A 23,322-nucleotide genomic window follows, 5' to 3' on the forward strand; every position below is an offset into this window, starting at 1 on the left:
AGAAAAAGAAAACTGATGGTTTAGAGGAGAACAAAGTACACATCTAAGTTACAGTTACCCAGAGGAGAATAAGACAAGTTCAAAAAATTAAAACACTCCAGGGGTTGAAGTGAGGAAAGAGTCACATTCTTGGCCTCCTAAAGTGCTGGGATTACAGGGGTGAGCCACTGCACCTGGCTGAATCATAAATCATTCTTTTTTCTCTGTTTGTGTGTGTGTTACACTGTATGACTCCACCACAATTCATTTATCCATCCCATTTAATTTATTTTAAATAGTACTGCTGTAACATCCTGATACATCCTTTAGTAAATGTGTGTATGAATTTCTTTTGGGTCTCTGAGAGTGAAATTGTTGGGTCATGAAGTACACATATATTCAGCTTTAGTAGCTATTGAGAGGCAGTTCATTCAATCTATAGGCAAAGTCAGAGTGATTAGAAGTAGATCAGTCAGTGGCATTTTGGATAATTTGGGTTAGAATGAATAAATACTTCAATCAGAATGGTGGTCCTGGCAATAAAAATGGATGGGAGACATGGTAAATTTTCTAGAATTTGTTTATTCAGAGAGAGGGAAGAACCAGAAATATTTTTGAGGTGTTGCCTTTAGTTGGAAAACAGAAGTGAAAGAAGCTTTTTGTTTGTTTTTTGAGACAGTCTTGCTCTGTTGGCCAGGCTGGCATGCAGTGGCACAATCTCGGCTCACTGCAACCCCTGCCTCCCAGGTTCAAACGATTCTCCTGCATCAGCCTCCTGAGTAGCTGGGATTATAGTCATGCACCACCATGCTCAGCTAATTTTTTTATATTTTTAGTAGAGATAGGGTTTCACCATGTTGGCCAGGCTGGTCTTGAACTCCTGCCCTCCTCAGCTTCCCAAAGTGCTGGGATTATAGGCGTGCGCCACTGCCCCGGCCCGAAAGAAGTTTGATTTGTGGAGGGCAGATGGGATTGACTTTAAGACTGAGTTAAGATAGAGGTGAGCACACCATTGTGTAGATTAGGGATTTTTTTTTTTTAATAAATAATGATTATTGAAGCAGCTGGTATGGTTAGAATCATGGAAGAAAATAACAAAGAGAACTGCCAAGAGTGCAGTGAGGCCAAGGACCAGCAAGTCAACACCACTGGCATTGGCCTCAAGAGTCCTTGGTAACCTTCCAGGGAACAGTATCTGAAGAGCAGAGCATTGGACAGAAGCAAAGGCAGAGACAGCAGCAAAAGCACAGGGAGCATGGAGGGTCACTGAGAGGGCAGGCCTTCCAGAGCTGGGAGTTTGCCTTATGAGAAGGGACATTCTTCCCCCAGAAACAGTGATTCAATACATCACACGATTTATAATACCTGAAACATACCTTTACAGAAAAAGCATTCAGAGTTTCATAGCTCATGGTTTAAAGGATGGTTCCACTCATTTCTATTAAAATTTTTGTAACATGTACAAAACCATAGTTACAGTTTAATGCAAACAGAACAGATGGGGAAAATATTCACTTCTAATTCTAATTTTTAGTAGCTCTAGTTCTCAAAACCCATACTGGCTGCAGTTAATCGCGGGCCATCTATTTCCCAACCTGCTAAGAAAAGAGAAAAAGAAATAAAAACGAGGACATGTGGATGGATGCAAGGTGGATGCATCGTATCCAGCAGTTCTAATGCTGTGTCAGGAAGAGCAGCAGGCTTGAAGTGGGATTTATTTTCCCAAAGAAATGGGCCAAGGGTTAGAGGAAAATGTGAAGACCAAGTACACATTTCATAAAGTTTTTCCAAATGACTCTGTGTCTGCAGTCCAGATGAGGAGGGAAACTTAGATGAATGACTTTTTTCCCTGTGAAACGACTTATTTGACACAGTTATCCAGAACACAGTTAAGCCCAGAAGGAAACAAGCAAAGGCTTCTAGCCTTGAAATGTCATTCAGTCTCTATGCTGTCAGTCTCCAATATCTCTAAGAACATAGTCTTGTGCTCTCATAAAGCCTATTTACTCTCAAATAAAACCCTATTCCAAAAAGCAGGGCTTTGGTGGGGGGGCTCAGAAAATTAAAATCTGCCAGTTAAAACATGCTTTATTTTTATCTCATGAACCTTATCAATCGTACAGTTGTTTCTCTTTAGTTGGTTACTAAAAAGCTCAGAACCAGCTGGGCACAGTGGCTCATGTCTGTAATCCCAGCACTTTGGGAGGCTGAGGCGGGTGGATCACTTGAGGTCAGGAATTGGAGACCAGCCTGGCTAACATGGTGAAACCTCGTCTCTACTAAAAATACAAAAATTCGCTGGGTGTGGTGGTGCGTGCCTGTAGTGCCAGCTACTTGGGAGACTGAGACAGGAGAATTGCTTGAACCCGGGAGGCAGAGGTTGCAATGAGCCAAGATCACGCCACTTCACTACAGCCTGGGCAACAGAGTGAGACTCCATCTCAAAAAAAAAGCTCAGAATTTAGGCTACCAAATTTGTAGCCCACTTCTAACAAAATGTGCAGAAACTTCTGGCATGCACTTTGGGAAATACTAACTTTATCTCTGGCCCAATCTTCCTTCTCTTACCTTTGCTTTTTCTTTCTCAGGTTGCTTAATGTATTTTTATCTTATCATATTTTTTAAAGCTGCCTTATTTCCTTTATAACATGAGTTGGAGACTGCTTAAATAAAAATGTCAATACATAATAAATAACAAAATTGAGACCAAATGGCACAGGCAACATGACAGCAAGAATTGACTGTAAAAAGCTAATGTAGAAAAGATGCAAAAGAAAACTATAAATAAAAACAGATTCATGAACTCAAAAAGCTTACTTAATATTCTGGAGCTTCTGAGTTTAAGGACAAGCAGCTTATCACCCGTCTCAAGATCCTCTGAGGGCATCCTTGTGTCATGTCCTGAAATAGCTGTTCATTTTCATAGTGATGACTGACTCATCAAGAAGGGGCAACATTAAATACTGTGGATCTTGTTTAAGGAAAGTATATATTCCATTTTAAAGTAAAATTTGTTTGCAAAGATAAAAGCTTTTATGAGTTACCAGTGTGGAATAATGTCAGAAAAGTTAAGGTTTCTGTAACAGAGGAGTTTGTCAATCTCCAGAGAGTTCTGAGGAGAGCCTGTGTATCTGTATAGTGAACTGCTTCCAGCAGGGAAAAAGGCTGAGAATTGAGGCTGTCTGACCTTGTGTATTCCAACAAAAGAAAAAGAAAACAAACCGTGTGCCTGAAGGAAGTGTGCCAACTTTACACTAATCACATATTCAGTTCCTTTGAATTGAAATTTTACTTAGTGCCTCAGAGATGACTGCAGAGTTGGTGTTGGGTTACATAATGAAACACATTTTTTTTTTTCTTACTTGTTAGGAAATAACCTCTTATAGGGATTCCTCCACCCCCACCCCTTTTGGAAAACAAGACACACTATATCCTGTCCTCATTGGGTTTTTTCTCTGTTTTTTGACCAGGAGGACGTGGGCTGCGAGGAGAAGCTGTACTTTGGCTTGAATGAATACAGCAAGTCTCTGCAGTGGGGGATCACGAGCCCACTTCTGAGATGTGACGAGACTTTTGAAAAAATGGTGAACACACTCTTGGAGAGGTAAATAGTAAATAAGGCCTTCTGTTCTTCTCTCTCGCTGTACTTGCAGACCTAAAAGAGCCAAAAGCCTTTTGTGTCAGTGCTATGGGAGTTTGTTGGAGCCCTTGCAGATAACATGCAAAGGCCAAATTAAAATAGCCTTTCCTAAGATGCTCTACTATTGTTTTATGTGATCATCCAAGACCAATCAAGGAAAATACAACCAAAATGGGACATTGCAGTACTTTCCATGCTGAGTCAGCTCGCAGTCATACATCATTGGTATCATCAGGAAATTGACAGGGTAGAGAGGGATTTGCTTATTAAAGACCCGCTCCTCTGCTCCAGCCTCTTTGACCCTAAACCTCGGACTTTTGACATTTTCCCTCTTTTCTCCCCTGTCTACCACAGGCAAGGACCCTAAGATGATTCAGTAAAAACTATATTATGAGAGATTTGAACTGTACACTGGAAGAAATTAAAGAACAATCAGATAATTTAAAATGAATTCAGGGTAACTCCTCCAGTCCCTGACCTTAGGGATTAAGGATCATGACTCTTCTGATTTCAGTGAATTTGGTTATTGGGACACCTCTTCTAGTCCCTGACTTTAGGGATTAGGGATCATGACTCTTCTGATTTAAGTGAATTCAGTTCTTGGGGTGCCTCCTCTAGTCCCTGACTTTAAGGATTAAGGATCATGACTCTCTGTCTTCTCTTCCCTTTTCCTTTAAAGAAAAAAAAATTCCGCAGTTCCAGATTAAACTCTGAGTTTTTTCCCTTCATGACCTTGAATCATAGATTCAAAGAGAAGGTAGAGACTTTAGAATTTACCTAACCTAATAGAAGTCCCTCTCTGCCCTCCACAATATTCTGTTTGATCATCCAATGTTGGGGCGATTGGGCAAATTCTAATTTTTAGTAGCTGTAGTTCATAAAACAGCTTTAATTGATCATATTATTTAACATCTGTTTAACAAACCTGCCCCATAATTTTGCTAAGAAAAAAGAAAAGGAAATTCAAATGAGGACCTGTGGATGCCTCCTATTCAGCAAATTATAATTACAATACTGCATCAGAAAACAGCTCAGGCTCAGAGTAGGGTTTGATATTTTTGCAGCTTTGCATTTTGGAAGTTTTAACTGACACTGTGACATTAATCCTTTCACAGCACATGTAGTCTTAATTTTCCAAAATCATCCCATGAGTACCCCCTGTAAGCGTTCCTACCCACCTGTTACATCCACCAGCTTGAAATGTATCTTCTTTTTCCGTTAACATCATTTAGAGTTTCATAACTTTTCTTTTAAATGATGGTCCCATAAACTTCCTATTATAGTTTTGTGCTATAAAAGCTGTAAATATAGTTTAATGCAAGCATGACAGATTGGAGAAAGTATGCACTTCTAAATTCATGATTCTTTCAGAGTATGAAATAGAAATGGCTGGGTACAGTGGCTCACCCCTGTAATCTCAGCACTTTGGGAGGCCGAGGAGGGCAGATCACCTGAGGTCAGGAGTTCAAGACCAGCCTGACCAACATGGAGACACCCCGTCTCTACTTAAAACACAAAATTAGCTGGGCATGGTGGCACATGCCTGTAATCTAGCTACTCAGGAGGCTGAGGCAGGAGAATCACTTGAACCTGGGAGGCAGAGATTGCAGTGAGCCGAGATCGTGCCATTGCACTCCAGCCTGGGCAAAGCGAAACTCCATCTCCAAAAAAAAAGAAATAGAAATGCCAAATATCAAAGTTACCATGTATTCTATCTTTGGCTTTTCTACATGGCCCAGCAAAAAGCATTAAGCCTGAACATAGATATACTTAATTCCTCTAACCCAGTCACCCCATCCTAATAGTAGCTATGACTTACTGAATAACTGAAGGGACCAGCCCAGGATTTATTGAACTGAAGGAATTCTTCATTTCTACCCAAGCTGCTAAATCCTTGCAGTGTGTGAAGACATTGTTAGAGACTGGATAAAATCTAGACCCAGCTCTGTCTCTGATCAGTTGTATGATATGGGACAAGTAACTGCACTTCTCTCTGCCTTTGAACTCATTCTCCTATGAAAAGGCAGAGTGGTTTGAATACAGGGCACCTTTGGTCCTTTCCAGCTCTAAAACACCTCAAAAATATTCATGTGTTAATTCATTTGATGGCTCTCATTGGCATTTATTTGACCCAGAGCTTTTCTGTTCAAAGCCAGTGGACCACTTGTTGTATTTTAAATAGAATTATAAAGTGGAACAAAGGTGAAATCCCCCATCAGCCTACACAGCTGCTGGCAAACAGAAAGAAAGTGCATGGCCCCAGCCCCATTTTACCAGGCTCCGTGAGAGCCTTACCAACCTTGGACCCAGGGCCCACTTTGTCGGAACCTTCTTTCCTTCCTTCCCTCTCTCCCTCCCTCCCTCTCTTCCCTTCCTTTCCTGCCTTTCTTGATAGTGTCTTGCTCTGTCACCCAGGCTGCAGCACAGTGGAGTGATCTTGGCTCTTTGCAACTTCCACCTCCCAGATTCAAGTGATTCTCTTGCCTCAGCCTCCCAAATAGCTGGGATTACAGGCGTGCACCACCACACCCAGCTAATTTTGTATTCTTAATAGAGGTGGGGTTTCACCATGCTGGCCAGGATGGTCTCAAACTCCTGACCTCAAGTAATCTACCCACCGTGGCCTCCCAAAGTGCTGGGATTACAGGCGTGAGCCACCGCGTCTGGCCTACTTTCTTTTCTAAAAAATTTTATTCAGCAATAGAAGTACTGCTGGGCAGTGTGCTCAGGGTAGCCAAGCACCTACTTTCTTGACTAGCACTATTTCATGCCTGTAAGTAGATCTTCTTTGCCCATTTGTACTCATTTTGTTATTAGGCCTGGCGGAGGCGTAGCACCAAAAGAAGAGATTTGTTTTCCACCTGCTCTATAATTGTAAAAACTGCTGATTTGAACAAAGTGATCTCTTTCATGGCAGTCCAGGCTTTGGGGAGAATGGCAGCATTGGCTGCTGCTATTAGGCGCAGATTTGCGTCTCAGGTGATGAGACTACACCACTAGGGGGTGCTGTTTCTCCAGTCAGCTCCAAGTTTTCTTTAGCACCAAAGAATAGTTTTTGGAAAGATGGAGATTGCTATCTCTGAGGCTGACCTCAGATTAGTAGTAATAATTACCCTTTTTATGTCTAAAACTCAACAGATATTACATTAATGCCTCAGTTTTCTTTACTGTAATCTTACATATCAGAGAAATAAGTGGACAGTGCTGCCATTCTAACCCAATGCCACCAGCAAGAGGTGAGAGGATCCAGGGATTATCCATGATGACTGCTGGCAGTGAACGCAGTAGACCAGTGCATCTCAGAATTTAATGTGCATGTAATTCACCGGGAGTCTTGTTAAGCTTCAGATTCTGATTAGTAGGTCTGGGGTGGGGAGATTCGGGATTTCTAACAAGGTCCTGCTGGTGCCCCTGCTGCTGGTGGTCTATAGACCACATTTTGAGAAGAGAGTCACTAGACAATCTCTAACCCCCTTTTCTGTGCTGTACTTATCCCAACAGGTTGACTCGTATGGTTTGGAAGCTCAACCTTTCCTTCCAGTGATGTGGGATCCCAGTTCATTCTGAGCTAAAGCCCCACCACCTGATCAGTAGCCCCTTCCCCTCTATGCTTAATCTGCATTCTTCTTGCACAGGCCTTGCTGCTCCCAGCTGGCTCTGCTGCCTGAGTGCTAGTGCCTTGTGTTCTGTTGAAGGTACCCCAGGTTGCACAGCATGGTCGTCCGCTGCTATCTTCTCATCCAGCAGTACTCTGAGGCTCTGATGGCTCTCACCACCATGGCATCACTCCGAGACCACAGCACACCAGAAACACTCAGCATTATGGATGACCTCATCAGCTCCCCAGGCAGAAACACAAGTGGGAGGGGGCACATGCTCATTATCAGGGTGCCCTCGGTACAGCTGGCGATGTTAGCCAAGGAGCAGCTACAGGAGGTGCGCGACAAACTGGGTCTGCAGTATCGGTTTGAGATCATCCTTGGGAACCCAGCCTCTGAACTCAGCGTTGCAACTCACTTTGTGGCACGATTAAAGGTTAGCAATGGCCAGACATTTCTCCTTTAAAATACCATTTGTTTCTCTTTTCTAGGAATCCTACATAGGTAGCTCAAAGGCCTGAGTTTAATAGATTTTTAAACGTGTGAATTTGATCTCCATAACAGTGATAAGGCTAAACTAAGGGACATATTACTTTCTTAATTGGAACCAGTTTGTAAAGATTGCTCAGCCCTTTTATAGCAGGTGCATGCAGTTGGTCTTCCACGCTCTCCAACTGCAGGTGCAAAAAATGAGATGACCTAATTTGACCCCATGTTTATCAGCCTTGTTCAAGATGCATCTAGCACTCTGTCATCTGTTTTCTCAGAAAAAAAGGTAAGTTGTCCTCTCAGACCTCTGTGGGGTAATGCTTTAAGAATCCTCAACTCACTAATTCTTTTCTGTTCATCTAGCCTGTCTATGAGCTCATGTCTAGAGTCGGTAAAGTATTCTGTTTCATCTTCAGCACTCAGAACTGTTCCTAGCCCTCTTGCATGTGGATTCCTCAACAGTTTGTTGTTTCTTTTTACTTGCTTTGACCCTCAGTCCCAAGGCTTTGGCTGGACTGAGACTTCGCCAGGCACCCTACGGAAGGATTTAGTGCATGACCGAGTCCCTTACTGCTCCCTCTGCACGGCCAGTGACTGACTGCCTCTCCCCTTCCCCTCCTGTCAGGCATTGGGGTGTGAGGAGTAGAATCCTCAACCAATGATCCTAACTCCCTACCTTATGCCTGGCACGGTTTTTCTGGGCCTATAATCCAGTGGGGCCTAGCCATTAGAAAGCATTTAATCAAATATGCACCTACATGTCGGTATGGAACTGAGCTAGGTACTGTATGTCTGAGTTAGACCAACTTGTATCTGCACCGTATACACTAAATACAGCTAAATTGGGTTAAGGAAAATCTGGTTCAGCACAGATTTTATGAAAAGAAGGCACGTAGTCTTGGCGGAATTTGCATTTTCACCCTGGGCTGCAGTTTCCCATCTGCAAAATGAGAGAATTGGGCTGTATAATCTCTAAGAGTTTTAATTTGGAGATGATTAGTGTTCAAAAATTGTTCTGCAAATGTCAGTCTTTTTCTTGTGTTCTGTTAGCTAACCTAAATTGAATAATCCAAAATGCAAACAAAATATCTTGTATTAGCTTGATAAGCAACTGGAACAAATAAAACTGTCCAAAAAATAGAAACTCCTATATTTTAGAAGTTGTAACATTTATGTTTCATATATAGATACATGTTCACAATTTTACATTATAGACTACATTACAGTGGAATTCCTACGATGAATAACAAAACTTCAGAAATGCTTCTTACAGTATAATTCATGAAGACATGAGTTACGGGCTTTTTAGACTATTTGAATATTGCTGATGATGAAGAATTTGGAAAGGCAAACAGTCAGCAGCACCATGCTGAATCTCACATACTTGTTGCCAGAGATGACCTAAATGGATGTGTGGCTGCAGAGTCTTCTCTTGGTTTCTGTTGACACTGATTAAGTGTAGCTACTTACAGAGTCTTCAGTCATGTATTCAGATGGGCCAGTCACTAAGTCAGTATAAATCAGTCGGTCTTAAATAATTTATCCATCTGGACCACTGTTTGAAAACCACAGTCAAGGCCTGAGGTTCTTCACCTGGCTGCTAGTTCATCAGAATCACCTGCAGGGCTTCTAACGGGCCATTGGTTGAGGATTGCAGTGCCCTAAATGAAGAAGACCTCAAGTTATGACTTCTCAAGGCAGTGACATCTTCCTCAATTGGTATGAGTAGTTGCCAGGCACCAAGTACACATAAGAGAGTACCATATTCTGGCCGTTGTGATGGCTCATGCCTGTAGTCTTGGCTACTTGGGAGGGTGAGGCAGGAGGATTGCTTAAGCCTGGGAGTTCCAGGCTGCAGTAAGCTGTGATCCTACCACTGTACTCCAGCCTGTGCAACAGAGGGAGACCCTCTCTTTAAAATGTATAAAAATAAACAAGTCCCAAATTCTCAAAATCACTGGATCACATCAATCCTTTTTATGCTCTGTATTTGTGTGGGAGTAAAAATATGAGATCATGTTGGGATGTTTACATCCTAAGCAAGACTGAATTGTCAAGTAGATTCTGATTCATTCATTCATTCATTCATTCATTCATTCATTTGAGACGGAGTTTCACTTTTGTTACCCAGGCTGGAGTGCAATGGCGCAATCTCGGCTCACCGCAACCTCCGCCTCCTGGGTTCAGGCAATTCTCCTGCCTCAGCCTCCTGAGTAGCTGGGATTACAGGCACACGCCACCGTGCCCAGCTAATTTTTTTTGCATTTTTAGTAGAGACGGGGTTTCACCATGTTGACCAGGATGGTTTCGATCTCTTGACCTTGTGATCCACCTGCCTTGGTCTCCCAAAGTGCTGGGATTACAGGCTTGAGCCACCACGCCCAGCCCACTTATTTATTTCTAAGTTACCAACCTCCTTTACCATTTTCAGGACGGCAAGATTATGCTTTCTATCTCTACTCTTGGGTAGAATCCAACACTACTTCTATTATGTGACCTTATTTTTGTGCTTACCCCTAATTATCCAGTTATGTATTGTGGTTAGCTTATACTGATGATGAGCCCTTTGGAAGGATACAAAGTTTAAGTTAGTGAGTTCCTCCAGAAGGCATGTGAAGCTTTCATTAGATGTCTTTGGTCTTAAGCCTGGTATTATCCATGAACTCAATGATCACCCCATCATCTTGAGGGCATGGTTGATGCACAGTGGAACTGCAGCCATCAGTCATTAAAAGTAGCAGTGTGATGGAAAAGCATTTTATAGTGTTTTGGCTAGCTGTGGTTGCTTAAGAGTAGAAGTGATATTTGACTAATAATCTGAAAATAAATATCCTCATATAGGCCAGGTGTGGTGGCTCATGCCTATAATCCCAGCACTTTAGGAGACTGAGTTGGCCAGATTGCTTGAGGTCAGAAGTTCAAGACCATCCTGGCCAACATGGCAAAACCCTATCTCTACTAAAAATACAAAAATTAGCCAGGTGTGGTGGCATGCACCTATAATCACAGCTACTCGGAAGGCTGAGGCAGGAGAATCTTGAACCCAGGAGGCAGAGGTTGCCATTAGCCAAGATGGCACCACTGCACGCCAGCCTGGGTGACAAAGTGAGACCCTGTTTTGAGAAAAAAAAAAAAAAGTCCTCATATAGTAAAATGTTTTATCTCTTATTCCATCAGTATAACCTGACCTCATTCTTCTTGGTAAAGCTATGACCTATATAGAGATCATTCTGGGAGATAAAACACATTGAGTGAGAAGCCCGGTGTCAGGGATACCTTGCATCCGATGTGAAGGCAATCAGCAGTAAAGTGATTTCTATTCCAGAGTGGTTTGCTTTAAGTCAGGCAATGTTATGGTTCCCCTTGACATGAAATAGTACAGAAAATTAAATTTTTTAAGAGAATTTTTCTTCTAGCATTAAAAAAATCTTTTTGATACATTGATTTTTCTACAACATGGAAAGTCTGTGAAACTTGTAAACAGTTACATAGATTCCCTGTTTCCCCTTAGTATGCACATATATAATAAAAGATTGGACAACAAGTAAAAGCCTAAGAACGGTTAAACTTCTTTCAATTTTACAAATTATAGAAATTTTATTTGAAGTGATTGTGGGAATGTTTATTTCTAAAGACTGGCTTTTCTTTTTCTTTCTTTTTTTTTTCTTTTTAAGACAGAGTTTCACTCTGTCCCCAGGCTGGAGTGTAGTGGCACGATCTCAGCTCACTGCAACCTCCACCTCCCAGGTTCAAGCGATTCTCCTGCCTCAGCCTCCCAAGTAGCTGGGATTACAGTTGTACACCACCACACACAGCTAATTTTTGTATTTTTAGTAGAGACAGGATTTCACCATGTTGGCCAGAAGGGTCTTGATCTCTTGACCTTGTGATGCGCCCACCTGGACCTCCCAAAGTGCTGGGATTACAGGCATGAGCCACCGCACCCGGCCAAGACTGGCTCTTCTTTATTGAGCCTTTTCTTGGCATCAGCAAATCATTAATATAATTCTATTATCTTTTGCCTGGTGACTTTTTTTTCTTTTCTTTTTTTTTTTTTGAGACAGCGTCTCACTCTGTCACCCAGGCTGGCACCATCTTAGCTCACTGCAATGTCTGCCTCCCAGGTTTAAGTGATTCTTCTGCCTCAGTGTCCCAAGTACCTGGGATTAAAGGCATATGCCACCATGCCCAGCTAATTTTTGTATTTTTGGTAGAGATGGGGTTTCACCATATTGGCCAGGCTGGTCTCTAACTCTTGACCTTGTGATCTGCCTGCCTCGGCCTCCCAAAGTGCTGGGATTACAGGCGTAAGCCACCATGCGCAGCCATTGTGACTTTCTTTTTATCCCATTTTGTGCTTAGCAAAGGAAGTACCAGTCTTTTTTAAAATAATGTTGTATGTATTACTTAACACCTTGCTTCTTAGTCCTTTCCCCCAAAGCATTATCAGAAATGTCAGTTCATTTCTTATAATAACTGCTAGAAAGGTGACAAAAAGTATAGGTACATGCTACACACTTAATGAAAAGTAGTAGAAACAACCCTATCTACTTAAGAGATGCCCATTTTTCTTTCTTTTCTAAAATAGAAAAATCTTTAAGATCATTTTACCTTCTTTTTTAAGTTCTGTGGTACATGTACAGAATGTGCAGGTTTGTTACATAGTTATACACGTGCCATGGTGGTTTGCTGCATCTATCACCCTATCATCTACGTTAGGTATTTCTTCTAATGCTATCCCTCACCTAACCCCCACCAGGGGCCACTAGGCTCCAGTGTGTGATGTTCCCCTCCCTGTGTCCATGTGTTCTTTGTTCAGCTCCCACTTAATGAGTCAGAACATGTGGTGTTTGGTTTTTTATTCTCGTGTCAGTTTGCTGAGAATGATGGTTTCCAGCTTCACCCATGTCCCTGCAAAGGACATGAACTCATCCTTTTTTATGGTTGCATAGTATTTCATGGTATATATATGCCACATTTTCTTTATCCAGTCTATCATTGATGGAGATTTGGGTTGGTCCCAAGTCTTTGCTGTTGTGAACAGTGCCACAATAAATATACATGTGCATGTGTCTTTATAATAGAATGATTTATAATGCCTTTGGATATATACCCAGTAATGGGATTGTTGGGTCAAATGGTATTTCTGGTTCTCGATCCTTGAGGAATCGCCACACTGTCTTCCACAGTGGTTGAACTAGTTTACACTTCCATCAATAGTGTAAAAGCGTTCCTATTTCTCCACATGCTCTCCAGCATCTTTTGTCTCCTGACTTTTTAATGATTTCCATTATAACTGGCATGACATGGTATCTCATTGTGGTTTTGATTTGCATTTCTCTAATGACCAGTGATAATGAGCTTTTTTTCATATGCTTGTTGGCTGCATAAATGTCTCCTTTTGAGAAGTGTCTGTTCATATCCTTTGCCCACTTTTTGATAGGGTTGTTTGCTTTTTTCTTGTAAATTTGTTTAAGTTCTTTGTAGAGTGTGGATATTAGCCCTTTGTCAGATGGGTAGATTGCAAAAATTTTCTCCCATTCTGTAGGTTGCCTGTTCACTCTGATAGTTTCTTTTGCTGTGCAGAAGCTGTGGCATTTGATTAGATCCCATTTGTCTACTTTGGCTTTTGTTGCCATTGTTTTTGGTGTTTTAGTCATGAAGTCCTTGCCAATGCCAATGTCCTGAATGGTCTCGCCTAGGTTTTCTTCTAGGGTTTTTATGATTTTAGGTCTTACGTTTAAATCTTTAATCCATCTTGAGTTAATTTTTGTACAAGGTGTAAGGAAGGGATCCAATTTCAGATTTCTGCATACGGCTAGCCAGTTTTCCCATCACCAGTTATTAAATAGGGGATCCTTTCCCCATTGCTTATTTTTGTTGGGTTTGTCAAAAATCAGATGGTTGTAGATATGTTGGTGTTATTTCTGAGGCCTCAGTTCTATTCCATTGGTCTATATCTCTGTTTGGGTACCGGTACCATTGCTGTTTTGATTATTGTAGCCTTGTAGTATCGTTTGAAGTCAGGTACCGTGATGCCTCCAGCTGTGTGTGTGTGTGTGTGTGTGTGTGTGTGTGTGTGTGTGTGTGTTCCTTAGGATTGTCTGGGCTATGCAAGCTCTTTTTTGGTTCCATATGAAATTTAAGGGTTTTTTTTCTAATTCTGTGAAGAAAGTAAATGGTAGCTTGATGGGGATAGCATTGAATCTATAAATTACTTTGGCCAGTATGGCCATTTTCATGATATTAATTCTTTCTAACTATGAGCATGGAATATTTTTCCATTTGTTTGTGTTTTCTCTTATTTCCTTGAGCAGTGGTTTGTAGTTCTCCTTGAAGAGGTCCTTCACATGCCTTATTAGTTGTATTCCTAGGTATTTTATTCTCTTTGTAGCAATTGTGAATGGGAGTTCACTCATGATTTGGCTCTCTGTTTGTCTGTTATTGGTGTATAGGAATGCTTGTCATTTTTGCACATTGATTTTATATCCTGAGACTTTGCTGAAGTTGCTTATCAGCTTAAGGAGATTTAAGGGCTGAGACAATGGGGTCTTCTAAATATACAATCATGTTATCTGCAAATAGAGCCAATTTGACTTCCTCTTTCCCTAGTCGAATAAACTTTATTTCTTTTTCTTGCCTGATTTCCCTAGCCAGAACATCCAATGCTATGTTGAATAGGAGTGGTGAGAGAGGGCATCCTTGTCTTGTGCCAGTTTTCAAAGCGCATGCTTCCAGTTTTTGCCCACTCAGTATGGTATTGGCAATGGGTTTGTTATAAACAGCTCTTATTATTTTGAGATACATTTCATCAGTACCTAGCATATTGAGAGTTTTTAGCATAAAGGGCTGTTGAATTTTGTTGAAGGCCTTCTCTGCATATATTGAGATTAACATGTGGTTTTTCTCTTTAGTTCTGTTTATGTGATGGATCACGTTTATTGATTTGCATGTGTTGAACTAGCCTTGCATCCCAGGGATGAAGCCAACTTGATTGTGATGGATAAGCTTTCTGATGTGCTGTTGGATTTGCTTTGCCAGTATTTTATTGAGGATTTTTGCATCAATGTTCATCAGGGATATTGACCTGAAATTTTCTTTTTTAGTATGTCTCTGCCTTGTTTTGGTATCAGGATGATGCTGGCTTCATAAAATGAGTTAGGAAGGATTCCCTCTTTTTCTGTTGTAGGGAATATTTTCATAAGGAATGATACCAGCTCCTTTTTGTACCTCTGGTAGAATTTGGCTGTGAAACCATCTGGTCCTGGACTTTTTTTGGTTGGTAGGCTATTAATTGCTCCTTCAATTTCAGAACTTGTTACTGGTCTATTCGGGGATTCAACTTCTTCCTGGTTTAGTCTTGGGAGGGTGTAAGTGTCCAGGAATTTATTTCTTCTAGATTATCTGGTTCATTTGCATAGAAGTATTTATAATATTCTCTGATGGTAGTTTGTATTTCTGTGGGATAGGTGGTGATATCCCCTTTATCATTTTGTATTATGTCCATTGGATTATTTTCTTCTTTATTAGTCTGGCTAGCAGTCTATCTATTTTGTTGATCTTTTCAAAAAAACCAGCTCCTGGATTCATTGATTTTTTTTTAAGGGTTTTTTGTGTCTCTAGCTCCTTCAGTTCTTATCTGATCTTAGTTATTTCTTATCTTCTGCTAGGTTTTGAATTTGTTTGTTCTTGTTCCTCTACTTCTTTTAATTGTGTTGTTAGGGTGTCAGTTTTAGATCAATCCTGCTTTCTCTTGTAGGCATTTAGTGCTATAAATTTCCCTCTATTTTGAAACATTGATTGTATGATGTGCAGAAAAAAAAAATTCCCTCTAGACACTGCTTTATGTCCCAGAGATTCTGGTACATTGTATCTTCATTCTCATTGGTTTCAAAGAACATCTGTATTTCTGCCTTCAGTTCATTATTTTTCTAGTAGTCATTCAGGAGCAGGTTGTTCAGTTTTCACGTAGTTGTGTGGTTTTGTGTGAGTTTCTTAATTCTGAGTTCTAATTTGATTGCACTGTGGTCTGAGAGACTCTTTGTTATGATTTCTGTTCTTTTGCATTTGCTGAGGAGTGTTTTACTTCCAATTAGGTGGCTAATTTTAGAATAAGTATGATGTGGTGCTGAGAAGAATGTATATTCTGTTGATTTGGGGTGGAGAATTCTGTAGATGTCTCTTAGGTCCAGTTGGTCTAGAACTGAGTTCAAGTCCTGGATATCCTTGTTAATTTTCTGTCTCACTGATCTGTCTAATATTGGAAGTGGGGTGTTTAAGTTTCCCACTATTATTGTGTGGGAATATAAGTATCTTTGTAGGTCTTAACAATTTGCTTTATGAATCTGAGTGCTCCTGTATTAGTGCATGTATATTTAGGATAGTTAGCTCTTTTTGTTGCATTGATCCCTTTACCATTATGTGATATCCTTCTTTGTCTCTTTTGATCTTTGTTGGTTTAAAGTCTGTTTTAACAGAAATCAGGATTGCAATCTCTGCTTTTTTTTGCTTTCCATTTTCTTGGTTAATATTCCTCCATTCCTTTATTTTGAGCCTGTGTGTATCCTTGCATGTGATGGGTTTCCTGAATACAACACACCAATGGGTTTTGACTTTTTATCCAATTTGCCAGTCTGTGTCTTTTGATTGGGACATTTAGCCCATTTACATTTAAGGTTAATATTGTTATGTGTGAATTTGATCCTGCCATTATGATGCTAGTTGGTTATTTTGCCCGTTAGTTGATACGGTTTCTTTCTAGCATGGACGATCTTTACAATTTGGTATGTTTTTTCAGTGGCTGATACTGGTTGTTCCTTTCTGTGTTTAGTGCTTCCTTCAGGAACTCTTGTAAGGCAGGCCTGGGGGTGACAAAATCTCTCAGCAGTTGCTTGTCCATAAAGGATTTTATTTTCCTTTACTTATGAAGCTTAGTTTGGCTGGACATTAAATTCTTGGTTGAAAATTCTTTTTTTTAAGAATGTTTACTATCAGCCCCCACTCTTTTCTGGCTTATAGGGTTTCTGCAGAAAGATGTGATGTTAGTCTGATGGGCTTCCCTTTGTGGGTAACCCAACCTTTCTCTCTGGCTGCCCTTAGCATTTTTTCCTTCATTTCAACCCTGGTGAATCTGATGATTATGTGTCTTGGGGTTGTTCTTCTCAAGGAGTATCTTTGTGGTGTTCTCTGTATTTCCTGAATTTGAATATTGGTCTGCCTTCCAGGGGAAGTTCTCCTGGGTAATATGCTGAAGAGTGTTTTCCAGCTTGGTTTCATTCTCCCGTCACTTTTGGGTACACCAATCAAACATAGATTTGGTATTTTCACGTAATCCCATATTTCTTGGAGGCTTTGTTCATGTCTCTTCACTCTTTTTTCTTTAATCTTGTCTTCTGGCTTTATTTCATTGACTTGATCTTCAATCTCTGATATTCTTTCTTCTGCTTAATTTGGCTATTGAAACTTGCATATGCTTCACAAAGTTCTCGTGTTTTTCAGCTTCATCATGTCATTTATGTTCTTCTCTAAACTGGTAATTCTAGTTATCATTTTGTCTAACCTTTTTTCAAGGTTCTTAGATTCCTTGCATTGGGTTAGAACATGTTACTTTAGCTCAGAGAAGTTTGTTATTACCCACCTTCTGAAGCCTGCTTCTGTTGGTTCATCAAACTCATTCTCCATCCAGTTTTGTTCCCTTGCTGGCAAGAAGTTGTGATCCCTTGGAGGAGAACAGGCATTCTGGTTTTTGGAATTTTCAGCCTTTTTGTTCTGGTTTCTTCCCATCTTTGTGGATTTATCTACCTTTGGTCTTTGAGGTTGGTGACCTTTGTATGGGGTCTCTGAGTGGACATCCTTTCTGTTGATGTTGAAACTATTTCTGTTTGTTAGTTTTCCTTCAAACACTCAGGCCCCTCTGCTGCAGGTCTGCTGGAGTTTGCTGGAGGTCCACTCCAGACCCTGCTTGCCTGGGAATCACCAGCAGGGGCTGCAGAACAGCAAAGATTGCTGCTTGTTCTTCCTCTGGTAGCTTCATCCCAGAAGGGTACCTGTCAGATGCCAGCCAGAACACTCCTCTGTGAGGTGTCTTCCAGTCAGGATACATGGGGGTCAGGGAGTCACTTGAAGAGGCAGTCTGTCCCTTATCAGAATTCAAACACTGTGATGGGAGATTCACTGCTCCCTTCAGAGCTGCTGGGCAGGGATGTTTAAATCTGCTGAAGCTATACCCACAACTGCCGCTTTTCCCAGGTGCTCTGTCCCAGGAAGGTGGGGGTGTTATTTTTAAGTTCCTGATGGTCTGCTGCCTTTTTTCAGAGATGCCCTGCCCAGCAAGGAGGGAATCTGGTGACACTATCTGCCTGCAGAGGCCTTGCTGAGCAGCTGTGGACTCCATCCCATTCGAACTTCCCATCAGCTTTGTTTACACTAGTTACATCATTATTTTAAGGATGCCATTGCAAAAGTCCAGGCAAGAAATGGTGGCTTTCATTGTCTTCTCCAGAAGGGGAAAGTGGCCAGCTGGACCTGGTCCTCGTGTTCTGAGAACAGTGTCGACATCACCTGGGCCTCAAACCAATCATTTTACTTTTGAATATTTTTTCAGATTGGTGGGATTACTTTTCTTTTCATTGATATATTCACGTTTTCAAGATTGATGTTCCATTTATTGAAGATATGTGTGTTTGTGTATATATGTCTTAATATATATGAGAAATTAGCCAGGCGTGGTAGCTCACGCCTGTAATCCCAGCACTTTGGGAGGCCGAGGTGGATGGATCACGAGGTCAAGAGATCGAGACCATCCTGGTCAACATGGTGAAACCCTGCCTCTACTAAAAATACAAAAAAATTAGCTGGGCATGGTGGTGCATGCCTGTAATCCCAGCTACTCAGGAGGCTGAGGCAGGAGAATTGTCTGACCCCAGGAAGCGGAGGTTGCGGTGAGCCGAGATTACGCCATTGCACTCCAGCCTGGGTAACAAGAGCAAAACTCCGTCTCAAAAAAAAAAACAAAACTACGGGCCTTCTATAGAAGAAAACAAACAATAACAAAAAAACTACAGTTCCTACAGAAGTGCCTTGTATATGCTGTGTAGTAGCAATTAAAATATACATATATACACATATATAAACACTTAGTAGAAGTAATTTGAAAGCACAGTGTGTCCAAAATCTGGACTTAGAAACCTGCAAAAAAGTGGAAATTTAAATGAGGAGTTTTAATTTTAATGTACGGGTCTCTTTCTATAGACTTGGAGAGGAAATGAACCAGAAGAGTGGATCCCTCGGACATACCAAGATTTAGACGGTCTACCTTGTATTGTGATATTAACTGGCAAAGATCCTCTTGGAGAAACCTTTCCTAGGTACAGTTTCAATAATTAATTCCATTTTTTATTAGTTGCCCAGCTGAACTGATGATGAAAATTTGGCTGATGGCCCAATCATTTCCTTTGTTTGGCAGGAAATGAGAAGAGGATTGTTTTATGCAGGGATATAAGAAATTCAGCTATACAGCCTTCTTTTCTTTTATTTTTTAACTTTCCAGAGAGCACCCAGCAATTTTGGGAATGAGAGATAGCCACATTTAAGAAATATCAGAGATGCAGGGAGGAAAAGCAGGATTTATACACACACACACACACACACACACACACACACACATAAACACACACACATATATATAAAGTGCTTTGTGTTTGTTAATCTGCTATTCCCACCCCTCTCAAGGACCTAGACTCCGTAGACTAGAGGGCAACAACAACTACAATGAAAGCATTAGTTGAATGCTTATTGGGCATGTCAAGTAGTGCCCTAAATGCCTTACATGTATTCAGTCTTTACAACAATGATATGAGCCTGGCACTACTATCCACTCTTCATATTCGAAGAAAATGAAGCACAGAGAAGGGTCATAATAGCTGGGAGGTGGCAGAGCTGAAGTTTCAGTCGGTGCTCACCTGGCACTGAAACCTAGGATTTTCACTGCTGCGTGTTGCATCCAGCAACACATACGTGCTGTGTGCCTGGCCAGATGGACTCACCAACAACACAATTACTTTTGTTCAGGTCTTTGAAGTACTGTGACCTCCGGTTAATTGACTCAAGCTATTTAACTCGCACGGCCTTGGAGCAGGAGGTGGGTCTGGCATGCTGCTATGTCTCAAAAGAGGTCATTCGGGGACCCACTGTTGCCCTGGACCTCAGCGGGAAGGAGCAGGAGAGAGCTGCTGTCAGCGAAAATGACTCTGATGAGCTGCTCATCGACCTGGAGCGGCCCCAGAGCAATAGCAGCGCTGTCACAGGGACGTCAGGTCAGTACTTTCTTTTCTCTTTCATGGAGTGAGGGACATGAGTCAGGAGATGTGCAGGAATGTGGAAGGCAGAGGCATTTACTGACACCCCGACGGCCTTCAGAGGAGCCTTCAGGGACTCTGGCATCCTCTCCAGACCCAGCTCCATAGGGGAGATGCTTGAAAAACATGACTATTGAACAGCCAGAAAATACTTCTCTGGGTAAACATTTGAAGAAGAGCTTGGTAATAGGCCAAAACCAATTTTATAAACCCCAGCCTGTACCATTTCCCTCGTCTTTTCTACCCTTAATCTTCTAATGGTTCTTATGCATTTCATATTTGCACAAAGGCCTTGTTTTTCTTTTTCTTTTTTTTTGTCTTAATAAATATTAATAGCCATTTTAATCTTAGTAAACCCTTTACATGAGATATTCAAATGACTACCCAGTTATCAAGCCCCCAGTGAGAGTGAAGCCATCTCCTTGAAAAGCTGTATCAGCCCTCCCAGGCCTTTTGGGCCCCACTGAGCTGGGTCTGTGTGAAAGGAAATGCATTTTGGGACAAAGCAAACAGGTGCTTAGGATAGGCATGCCATAGTTCACATTCATTGCCCCATTCCCATTTTCAGATATTGGATTCCAGCTCTGGTTGCAGTTCATTTTACCATCTGTCCTCTATTACTTTTAACATGGAATGTTTTATAGTATTAGTGATAATACTAGAAGCTAATATCTAGATACTTACAGGGTATCAAACAAGAACCTATGTTTTTCTTTTCTCTTCCCTTTTTTTCAATTATTTTTATTTTTTATTTATTTTAATTTTTATCACCTATTCAGAGAATTTTTTTTTTTTGAGACGGAGTCTCTGTCGTCCAGGCTGGAGTGCAATGGTGCGATCTTGGCTCACTGCAGCCTCCGCCTCCTAGGTTCAAGTGATTCTCCTGCCTCAGCCTCCTGAGTAGATGGGATTACAGATGTGAGCCACCACGTTTGGCTAATTTTTGTACTTTTAGTAGAGACAGAATTTCACCATGTTGGTCAGGCTGGTCTCGAACTCCTGACCTTGTGATCTGCCCACCTTGGCCTCCCAAAGTGCTGGGGTTATAGGTGTGAGCCACTGCTCCCGGCCAATGCCGTTTTGCTTCCAGGTCATGAAGCTGTAAGTTTGTGCTAAGTGGCTCATTACCTGGAACAAAATGTTTGCTTGAATGAATCAATCAATGGCATTTCTAAACAGTTAACAGCAAGCATTGTATGCCAAAGGCTCCTCTGGAGCCACTGTCCATAGCGAAGACCCACCCTGCATCCTGCCAGCCCCTGCCTTGCAGCATTACTGCAGGTCTGTGGCAGTGCCTGGCATGACTTTTCTTCTGATAAATTGCATTACAGCAAATGCAGCACTCTTTCCATTTTTTCTGATTATGAAAGTAATGAAGCTTAATGCAGAAAACATGGAGAATGTCGTCTGGGCACAGCGGCTCATACTTTGGGAGGCCGAGGCGGGTGGATGACCTGAGGTCACGAGCTCAAGACCAGCCTGGTCAATGTGGTGAAACCCCATCTCTACTAAAAATACAAAAAATTAGCCAGGCGTGGTGGCTCACACCTGAAATTCCAGCTACTCTGGAGACTAAGGCAGGAGAATCGCTTGAACCTGGGACGTGGAAATTGCAGTTCATTAAAAATGAAATATACCCCCACTTCCAGAGGTAACCTTAACATTGGGGTGGCATGCCCTCCTTCTCCCCTCACCCTTTTTTTTTTTAACACGGAGTTTTGCGCTTGTCGGCCAGCTACAGTACATTGGTGTCATCTTGGCTCACTACAAATTCTGTCTCCTGGGTTCAAGAGGTTCTTCTCCCTCAGCCTTCCGAGTGGGTTACAGGTGCCCACCACCATGCCTAGCTAGCTAACTTCTGTATTTTTAGTAGAGATGGGGTTTCACCATGTTGGCCACGCTGGTCTCAAACTCCTGACCTCAAGTGAGCCACCCACCTCGGCCTCCCAAAGTGCTGGGATTACAGGCATGAACCACCGCACCCCGCCTCTCACCCTTTTTTTGAACTGTCATTGAGATCCTTTTGTAACTCTGACACATACATGCGAACATACCATAATTTTGTCCGAAAACAGCACTGGTCTTCCTGTCCATTCTGTCAGCAGCTGCTGGATGGCTCTGTGCAGTAACAGAAGAGGAGGGTCTGTGGGGTTTGTTGTTGATAGTGACCCTCAGCCTGGAGGAGCTAGAGCTGCCCTGCTCCCTTGCACACATGGCTTCTCCTACCGCCAGGGGCTTGGGCTGACCATGTGGACCTCAACCCCACCACAACAGGCTCCCCAGTTTTCTCTTTGAGAGCAGTTTCAGAATAGAGTGAAGGGGTTTGAGATAGTAAAGGTTCACAGAAGGGAGGCGGGGAGATAACATCCAGAAGCTTCTGGATACCAGCATGAGGAGAAGGGTAGCTTGTCTTCCTTCCTCTGACTCTTCCATCTCACTCCTTCCTCTCCCTCACTTGAGGAGCTGCCCCACAAAGCACATCCTTGGCCTTGTGCTGCTGAGCTCACAAAGGTCATTTGTCCTTGGCTACTGTGTCCCTTCCTACAGGCCATGGAGCACAGGGACCCCAGCCATGGCTGACTTGGAGGATGATGGGGAAGGTTCTCTGGCCAGAACGCGCAGCACTGCAGGGGGAAGGCACGCTCTCCCACAAGGTGGAGAGACACTGGCAGCTGAGCGAGTAGAGGGGCTGGTTTTAATCATCTCTCATTGATGGCTGTTCATTCAGGATCTCCCAGGGTGGGGATTCAACCTCCATGTCTGGCAGCAGCAAGCTGAGCTCAGAGAGGGCCTTTAGTCCTGAATGTAATGAGATTTTGGTTTGTCTTCAAACTAAAGAGTGGCTGGTCTATTCAGAGGAAAAACACATTTGAAAGGAATTGGCCAAATGCGTGCGGCTACTTTAGGGAAAAGCTACCGCCCTTGGCATTGTGTATACCTGCCACCCTACTTCATGCAAAGGCATCCCCCACCCTGGCTTGGGAGTCCATGGAAGGGGTTGCAGTCTGGGGAGCTGATCTGAAGCCAGAGGCATGAGGCCCTCAGTCCCCAGAAGGAAGCCCCGAGAAGTGCCCCCAGGGTAGGACCTGAATGTAGAGACTGTGTTGGGTGGGGTCCTAGAAGGAATTGGAGGGCAAACCCAAACCAGGTCATCTGCGGAGCGTTTAGTAGAGGGACTGTTTACTAAGATGTGGACAGAACTTTGAAAAGGAGCAAGAGGTGTGGTGTGCTGGCGGTGGTTAACCCCAGGGAGCCTCGG

General features: G+C 42.2%; 1 protein-coding gene and 1 long non-coding RNA gene across 27 annotated transcripts in view; one reads left to right on the plus strand and one right to left on the minus strand.

Moving 5' to 3' along the window:
• GREB1L (GREB1 like retinoic acid receptor coactivator) overlaps window positions 1-23,322 on the plus strand; it is a 334,722-nt gene that overhangs the window by 286,388 nt on the left and 25,012 nt on the right. For all 25 annotated transcript variants that reach the window (XM_054244041.2, XM_078347854.1, XM_078347858.1 and 22 more), the window contains 4 exons: window positions 3,450-3,583; window positions 7,315-7,654; window positions 18,958-19,073; window positions 19,777-20,021. In XM_054244041.2, coding sequence (XP_054100016.2) covers window positions 3,450-3,583; window positions 7,315-7,654; window positions 18,958-19,073; window positions 19,777-20,021 — 835 coding nt within the window. The remainder of the gene's footprint in view (window positions 1-3,449; window positions 3,584-7,314; window positions 7,655-18,957; window positions 19,074-19,776; window positions 20,022-23,322) is intronic.
• LOC144579020 (uncharacterized) lies at window positions 9,231-22,528 on the minus strand. Of its 2 annotated transcripts, none has more exons than XR_013525794.1 (3): window positions 22,449-22,528; window positions 22,118-22,181; window positions 9,231-9,368 (listed from the first exon to the last, which is right to left on the minus strand). It is a non-coding gene; the product is annotated as an uncharacterized LOC144579020 (long non-coding RNA). The 2 variants fall into 2 exon arrangements; XR_013525795.1 differs by lacking the exon at window positions 9,231-9,368 and adding an exon at window positions 21,079-21,191.

The sequence above is a fragment of the Callithrix jacchus genome, chromosome 13, assembly GCF_049354715.1.
Source record: "Callithrix jacchus isolate 240 chromosome 13, calJac240_pri, whole genome shotgun sequence".
Taxonomy (NCBI): domain Eukaryota; kingdom Metazoa; phylum Chordata; class Mammalia; order Primates; family Cebidae; genus Callithrix; species Callithrix jacchus.